Raw genomic sequence first — 8289 nt, forward strand, 5'->3', positions numbered from 1 at the left:
GCCCACAAGAATTCTTCAAAAGATTCTTTATTACTTACAAATGGTAAAAAGTGTCTATACATATCCTGTAATATAAGTGCTATACTTTTATGTACATTTTATCGTCGACGCTAATCTATTCGTGTTGGTGAAAAATTTACATAGCATTATCTATTATGCACATAATTAGCTCCACAAATTGCACTTGTTCCGTGGATTCATGGGACTGTTTTGCGGACAGTTGAAGGTCTGAGCGAATGCAGGCATGTTGGAGAGAGAGCCTATGATACGATACTTAGGAGGACTGTGTTCGTCGCTGTTGGCCATGGCTTTCTCGTATTCGGGTCTCGTTGCCGCGCACCAGGACTGTGGAATTCAGTTATGGTAATTACTTAAGGAGCCTTCGGATAATATTTGTTGAGATATCTGGTTAGCACTGGGCGATGAAGACTGAATTGACAACCTCTTCGCGAATATTTCAGCTTCGAAGCTTTGCAGTGCTTTAAATATGAATTATCAAAAATTGGGGAGACACAGACTGTTCCCAGCTTATGAGCGTTAAGTTACGATGTCTAGAAGTATTTACAATTTATCTATCGAAGTATGTCTCAGCAATTTAGGCATTGTTACTTACATTCGCGAATATCAAGAAGAACAATTGATCGTGAGGAACGTTCTCCAAGCCAGGGAGTTTCGCTTGGCGTGCCTGTTTTGCTGCTTTTTGGTAAGCTGCAAAAGCTACTTGTATGCCAACCGAGTCTGCTATGTTCTCGTTCTCTGTTAAATGGCCATCCAGCTGAAGGAAATTAAAAATGAATTTTCGAATACAGTTGAAACGTTATTAACATTGTACTTGATGTAATGAATAGGAGAAGATTATTTCAATTTCGTTTGATTCATACAGAATCTTTGCTAACTCTACATTAATAGTTTTAACTTTGAATATGTTAGAATTTGATACAAGCGTCAATGGCGGACTTAAAGGGGGCTGTTTTTCTTCGAGCGAAGCGAGGTTTTTTTCTGTAATTAAGAATTCCCTGAAATTATATAAAAAGGCAATTCCAGGTGTTAACGAAAAATTTTACCTTAACATGATGCCCATGTTTGTCTTTGACATCAAGAGTATAATTATCGTACTGTTCTACGAAGCATTCTGCTCGTTCCTCGTATTCGTCGAATACTTCTTCAGAAACCCACGCAGTTTTGTAGCCTTCTGTGTTAAACTGTATTCCTAAACGAAGTAAATCAATTGAATTGCGCGTAAAATGCGTTGCAAACTAATTACTGAAGCTTTCTCTTTGAAGTTGTAGCATAGAAGTAGATAACAGAACAGTACCTTCGTTATCGAAGCTGTGCGATAATTCGTGTCCAATTACGAAGCCAGTGGTTCCATAATTGATGGCTCTGAAAGAGGAGGAATTAATCAGTGAATTCAATCGTCAGTTTATGTACAAAGGTATAGCGAATAAATTGTAATAATTCGAATGAAACTTACTCTGGCAGAAGTGGCGTGAAATAAGGATCTTGTAGTTCAGCCGCTGGTATAACTGAAAAAATAAACGATCATTGATCGAGGGTTTGCTTTGTTAATAGTAAATATTACAGTCATTTAATTTTATCAAAACTATCTTGCTGGAATAGTGCCAAAGTATACTCACGTATGGCATTAACTGTTTGTGCATAAAACGCGTTAACTGTTATAGGATATTCCGACCACCTAAGGAATAATAATATCAAGAGTGAAGAATATTATTCCAGCTGATAATTGAAAAGCGATTAAATTAATTAAGGTAAACTCACTGGGTTTTCGCGACAGGGTCCTTAAACATTTTGATGTTCCTTATTAGATCGTTTTCTTGGCAGTTCAGGATATTTTGGAAGTAATCCGAACCTATCTCCAGCTGCGAACAGTTTTATGACACGATTACGCGAATTCAAAGGATTATTAATGCTTCGATTTACTTGAAATTCATCACCTCTTCGTAATACTCGGTTACAACTCGAGAGTCCCTGTACCACTCTGGGTATCCAATCAGCGTTTCAGTAGCGTTCAGTTTTTGCGCCAGAGACTTCTTGCCAGCTTTCGATATCCAATGAGCTTGTATTATACGATGTTCCAACTCCTCTCGTATTCTCTCGATCATGTCTTTTGCCTTGAACAGTGCGAGAAAAGAAGTTGCTCGTGAAAATAAATCTCTAGCATGCATACTTTTACTTCGTTTCTGGTGGTAACGTTAAACAGATTGTACCTTGTCAATAACACCGTCTGAGATGTGTTTCCTAACAAACATGTAAGAGACTGCGTCCTTCATTTGCATATTAAGCACGCAGAATTTCCATCTGCAAAATTTCAAGTTTAAACTCAGAAGTTTACAAGACTCTCAAAGCAAACTAAATTCAAAATGTGTTGTAAAATGAAAATGCACTTGTCACACAAAAGTTCCTAAATATACTGCAGAAAGCAAAATACTCAGTGTCGGGACGAGAATTTTTCTCGGGATTGGGACGAGTTCCCGAGGGTTTCGGGGTTCCCGAAAGTGTCGGGATTCGTATTACTAGGACTGACTGATGTTTGTTCTTCGGGAAATCAACAATGTCCCTACACTTTTGCTTACGATGCGTTGAGTGTGTGATGTCGCATTCATTAAACAGGTCCTTGGAATTTTCGGAAATCCCGACACTTTCGGGAGTCCCGACTCTCTCGAGAATCCCGGAAATTCTCGGGAATCCCGAAATTTTCGGGAACCCGACCCGACCCTTCCCGAGCTCGGGTTCCCGACATTTTCGGGTTCTCGCACACCTCGAGTAGTACTACCTAAAATGTGCAATACATTTTTTACTTCTGATACTTGAATCATCAAGCAATATATTCCATAAAATTCACATTTGAATCTCACATTCACTTTACATTAATGCACTCTTCATTTCTATAATAACGCAAGGTATTCCTATCGATTTTCACTCTAATTACGAGAATATCGGTAATCATTGAGGAGTACCGTGGCATATAGTTGGAAACATGGTACGACGAGAAGGACATGTTGAACTGGATCTCCCTCATCTCCTGCGTGGTGAACGCCAGAAATTTGTCCACCATGTTCCACTGGACGTAATTCACTGCAAGGGGAAAAACCCGATGAGCGAGGACCTTGCTTCTGAGACGGATTGCATATCCAGGGAGAATTTCAACTCGTAACGGACGTCACGTAATCGTCGGAACGTTCTCAAGCATTTGATATTGAATTGCTATGGCTCTCGCGGTTTGTATAATTACGGAATTACCGAGCACCCGTCGCGAGGTGTTTCCAAGTAGCCGTGCTAGCTTGTGAAGGAATTCAGGGTTGTACACCATAATCGGCTCGGACGCGTCTATGCTGACATTACCCAGCTTGAACGCGTGTTGTATTACATCCAGGAAGTTCATCTGCAAATATTCCTCATGAGCACGTGTCTGACGCATCGTTCACGGTTATTGCTATTTTCATTCTCTGCCAGCCACTGCGGTGTTGCGGTAATTGATGTTTGCGGGTGAGCGTGATTACGGTAATTGGATGATCGAGTGCTCGAAGGAAACCAAAGGCAGAAGAATTCACACTGACGAAAAAAGTTTCTGATTTCTGACTTTATGAATGTTAAGAGAAATTAATTTCGGTGTTAATTAAGGGGGGAAACCACTGTGATGGCCGGAAAATTAAGCCATTTTTAGGAATTTCTTTCAGGAATAATTTACAGTTTTCATGTAAAATTGTTGTTACCTACCTTTAGTACAAAGTCTTAAGAGACTATAAAAAAATGAATAGAGAAACATGCATAAATTTTAATGTATTAATTAATCTTCTAGCCGTCACAGTGGTGTTCCCCCTTAAGGGGACAGACAGTGATAACCATGAAGCGATTTTTCGTTGATATAATTGAAACTATACATTGAAAAAAAATCCTTCCGTCATTCACTAGATTTTTATGTAAAAAATAAGCCCACCAAATTTCAGAAAAATTGGTGCAGTAATTTTTTAAATGTCTTGCTCACCGTTTTTAAAAAGACTTCTTGGATGTCGGTTGTTACTTTATTATAAACCTAAATATTTTTCTACGAAAAAATTACCAAATTTTCTTTAAATATAAAAATAGATGCTTCTGCTTTTTTTTTAAAAAATCGCCTCTTTTCGGTCTTCTAACTAGGTATAACCCCTTAAGATAGGGTTGTGGAATTGAGCGATCTTGTGGGATATTTGAAAAGGATATTTAACTTTGGAACTGTCCGTAGAATGTTTTCCATTTTCCATTATTATTCTGCCATTGCTCTCAAGGTCGAAATAAATTGTCACAGTGCAAATCGCGTCAGACTTCATATATTTCACGTCGCAACTGTGCAGAAGAATCGTTGAAGTCTTGGGTAATCGCGATTAAAGCATGAAATTACGTTGATGAATGTAAGTACTTCTTTTACACGAGAAAAATGCAAAGTAGGTGAAGAGGCAGAAGACTATAATCTCAAAGCAGTAATCTTACCTTTGCCGTGGAAATAGTACCACCAGAATTATTATACCATCTTTGTAATTCCTCGATAGTCATTCGTTTATAGTTGTCACTAGTCACGTGTGGTTCCTTCTCATCTTGAAGGATCTGTGGATAAAACCTTGTAGTTTCACCTACTTGTTTCTACTGCGACGTTTCATGACGGTTTTGTAGGGAAAATTCTTACCTTCAGCAGCTCGACCTCGAAAGTCACCATTTTAGATACGTCATGGGCTAATTGATGTCGATTCAAAGTGTACCCTTTCGCCGTTGCAAAAGCTTGAATTATACGAAGGATGCCAAGTGCGTATTGATGGCTATCGTTGTATACTTTCGTTAAACGCTTCTTATTTGCCAGGGGATATTCAGTGTCTTGATCTACCTGCAATGGCAGAGTGTTTTGGTAGCGTTGTACGGTTTATTATTTTTCAGGAGACCTGTAGTGGTTCGTTCACCGAATTGGAAATAAATTTAATCGCAGCCTCTTTTCCTAGCAGAACGCAAAGTTTAGTAGTACTTATTACAGCAACGAATTGGGGACTGTGAATTTAAGAATATCCAATTCAAAGTTTTTTAATGATCAAAAATTACGAATATAGAAAATAAAATAAACGAAAGTATAAAGTACTATTAAACGTTTGATAAAATGGGAATTATCCAATTAGTATAAATACATTTTCTCTGTCTCGTTTTAACAAGCTTATGAAAAGGATAAAAAGAACTTTCAAATTTTAAATTTGTAGAATTTGACAGAATTTTGTATTATTTCCTAAACTTGCTGTTGAAACACCGAATTTCTATAAATCTTAATTATGGCATTTCTATATTTCTCCAATTTGATCGACAAGGAATTTTAATTCAGTGGATTTGTAGCTTACTACGAGCATGTATCGTTTCGTATAGTTCTGATCGAGTTCGAAATTAAGGTTGTAGAAAGCACTGTTGCCTATCAATGTCACGTAGTACTTATCAAGCTTTTGCCAAGACACTTTATTAGGATCCCACTTTTCCAGTGGCATTGCCACAGGCCATCCGCCTGTACGATCCAGGATGTTTAAGATCGGTTGAATACCTTGTGTCTCAATTGAATCTGTAAGAACATTAAAAACAACTTTTTACTGTACAAAGCAAGACAGAATTAGCTTCGTGCAGCTAGACATTAAAGTTGCTAGAGATATTAACTGCTTAACTACATACTTTAACATATCTTTCTTGGAGGAAAAACATACTGTACCGCTCATAGTTAATGGAATAAAATTGAATTGTAACTGTAGAAGCCCAGTTGCATAGTGCATACTAATATATTTAATAATAATTTGATTCTACATAGACACGTGTGCAACTTTCATTCTCATGTCACAGTAATCGATATCAGAGCAGAATAGAATTCTTTCGGTCGTTCAGTATTCGTGTCTCTTAGTGATAAAAGAAATATTCTTCTTGCATGAGTTACTATTAATAAATATAATGTATTATTATTTGTAATTCAGAGTACGAAATTTGGGAAATCAAACGTACGCTTTGCACAACGCACTGAATTTTCTTCCTTAAAATTATATTCACTAATAATTATAAGTGGTGCATGGTACCATTAGAAGTGGAGGAAGTTGGTATCACAGTCTTTCGCGCACGCGACTGCAATTTCCTTACCTATGTCCATGCAAGAGCGATAAAGTTTCCTCGCTAATTTGACAGGTGGAATATCATCAGGTTTATCGTGCTCCTCGAGGACATCTTGAAAAAGAAGATCCAAGAACAAGTGAATACAAGTGATAACAATACTTTTGTGCTTGTTCTGTTAAATTTCACGAAGCACATTGTCAAAATAACATCGCGTGCTTGCCTTTAATACGACGATAAGTCCTTTCCATGACGATCTGGTCTTCAGACCATTCGACTTCGTTGTCTGGTATAGGATTATGCTTCTTCCACGATCCACAAGCGTATTTGTAGAAATTCTTGCAAGGATCCACGGAGGTGTCCCTGCTTTGTAGAATTTTCTTGGCTGCGTCAGACAAGTGTGATTTAAGTAAAAACATCCTCTAGCATCCTATAAATTATTCACTCCCATAACATTCGCGACACTTGAAAATCTCAATATTTCAATATATTACAAATTAAATTTCATTGCATTTTATTTTATTTATTTCACCAGATAATCCCATTAATTACGAAAATGACAAAACTTAATTGGAGTCTGACACATTTACACCTCAGCTAAAAATTTCGCAATCGACAGCGCATCCTTTCGCCGAAAACATTCGAGGAAATCACGAAGGGATCCGCATCATTTTGAATATCCAAAGTGACAAACTTGCATGGGTTCGTTAGAAAATATAATAGAATCTGCAGATGCTCCCCTAGATAAATAAAGTAAATTTTTTTCACGATTCCTTTATCCAAAAATCTTTGTAATCCTGCTTAATTATAAGTCAGAATTCTTACTACGTTTCATAGTTACACTCATCGCCCGATTTTATCAGAATTTACAACACAAATCACTGCAATATTCCAGCAATCATTGGCAATTCAAGTGCACGTATGTATATGGAGCGAAACCGCATGATAAATGGATAAACTAATCATCAATAATTCACTGTCTGTTTAATACACAAAACTGGTCGAGCAACTGTTCAAATCCCTCGAGTTCCTTCGCGGATCGAGAGTCGTTCACGGAAATGACCGTCAATTTCAAGAGGCGTCTCAACGTGATGCACGATGATCTTTCAGTTTTATAAATTCCCACAAGTGTCTTACGCTATGTACGCCTTTGCCGAGCATGCAACTCGACATCCTGCGGGACCGAAAACTCCTCTTTTCCATTCGCCCTTTCCTATATCGCGCCCGATAACGTATCACTCCGGACACACCAGCGCACCGCCTCTTACATAATCCGATGCATTTGCAAGAAAATTTCAACTTATGTAAATGTTACGTCACAAGCGCAAACGTACCGATCGCATTGCAGTACGCCGTTTCACAGACACTCTGCTCCGGATAGGTGTGATAGTTGCGCTCCACGTCTGAATCGGTGTCGTTCATGGTGTCCAATATCCTCCAGATTGTTGCAAACGATAACGAACTTGGCATCGCCGTTACCGCTGTCAACTGACACCTGTAGGAGAGCAGAGAGCGTTGGGCTGAATGAATTATTCGTCACGCCTGTCAAACTAGTATATAATATATGGAGTAGCGTGACAGTAGGGTGCAGAACAATATGCTTCGCTACATGGTCTCCTGAATTTCGTTGTGCAACTGCCTATCGCGATTGGCAGTGAAACCTTGTAATAATAATAATATATTCTTCTAACTACATTTTAATGACTTACATTAGGCACTTAGGTACATCGAGAGTCTAAAATAAATACTTCTACAAATTACTAGCTTCATTAGAATTAATAAACTCAGGAAATAGGAAGCAGTCTATGTTTGATGCAAACTATAATTCACCTATTTCTGAGCTGTGTCGTAGCTCCCTAATTACCTTGTTATCGATAGAGATTCATTGCCAGGAGTGTGCAGGTGTGTGTACAGAAAGGTGTGATGTGTTATGGGGAGTCGAAGTGTTGTTATGGATTGGAGATTGTTGGTTTGTTGAAGATCGCCCGTGGGCACTTACAGTAGCGATAGGAGCAGCATGCTCGCGGAAGCAGTGAGATCCTGGACTGAACTATCCGCGGGAGCAATGTGGCTATCCAAATGTACCGGAGTCGCTGTCTTTTTCTATCGGACGCGGCCAGCGTGTTTCTTTTCGAATTCGCCGAAGCCAATCGCTACGCGCGGTTAATTCGCGAA

General features: G+C 38.5%; 1 protein-coding gene across 1 annotated transcript; it reads right to left on the minus strand.

The window, feature by feature from the left end:
- Positions 1–11: 11 nt before the first annotated feature.
- On the minus strand, positions 12–8289 carry LOC143371806 (membrane metallo-endopeptidase-like 1). Its single transcript, XM_076817429.1, has 18 exons — positions 8114–8289; positions 7449–7609; positions 6338–6499; positions 6145–6228; positions 5373–5584; positions 4682–4876; positions 4489–4602; positions 3262–3403; positions 2979–3096; positions 2229–2319; positions 1956–2132; positions 1780–1880; positions 1638–1696; positions 1475–1526; positions 1316–1383; positions 1065–1210; positions 614–775; positions 12–345 (listed from the first exon to the last, which is right to left on the minus strand). Exons 1-18 carry the CDS (start codon positions 8131–8133, stop codon positions 166–168), a joined length of 2244 nt encoding a protein of 747 aa, XP_076673544.1. The 5' UTR covers positions 8134–8289; the 3' UTR covers positions 12–165.

This window comes from Andrena cerasifolii, chromosome 7, assembly GCF_050908995.1.
Source record: "Andrena cerasifolii isolate SP2316 chromosome 7, iyAndCera1_principal, whole genome shotgun sequence".
NCBI classification, from domain to species: Eukaryota; Metazoa; Arthropoda; class Insecta; order Hymenoptera; family Andrenidae; genus Andrena; species Andrena cerasifolii.

Excerpts from the sequence above, each read along its gene's own strand:
- LOC143371806 (XM_076817429.1), bottom strand. The coding sequence starts at position 8,133 with ATGCTGCTCCTATCGCTACT. Across the intron at positions 4,603-4,681 it reads TCGAGGTCGAGCTGCTGAAG|ATCCTTCAAGATGAGAAGGA; the intron begins GTAAGAATTTTC and ends TTTTATCCACAG. Across the intron at positions 346-613 it reads TCTTCTTGATATTCGCGAAT|TCCTGGTGCGCGGCAACGAG; the intron begins GTAAGTAACAAT and ends TGAATTCCACAG.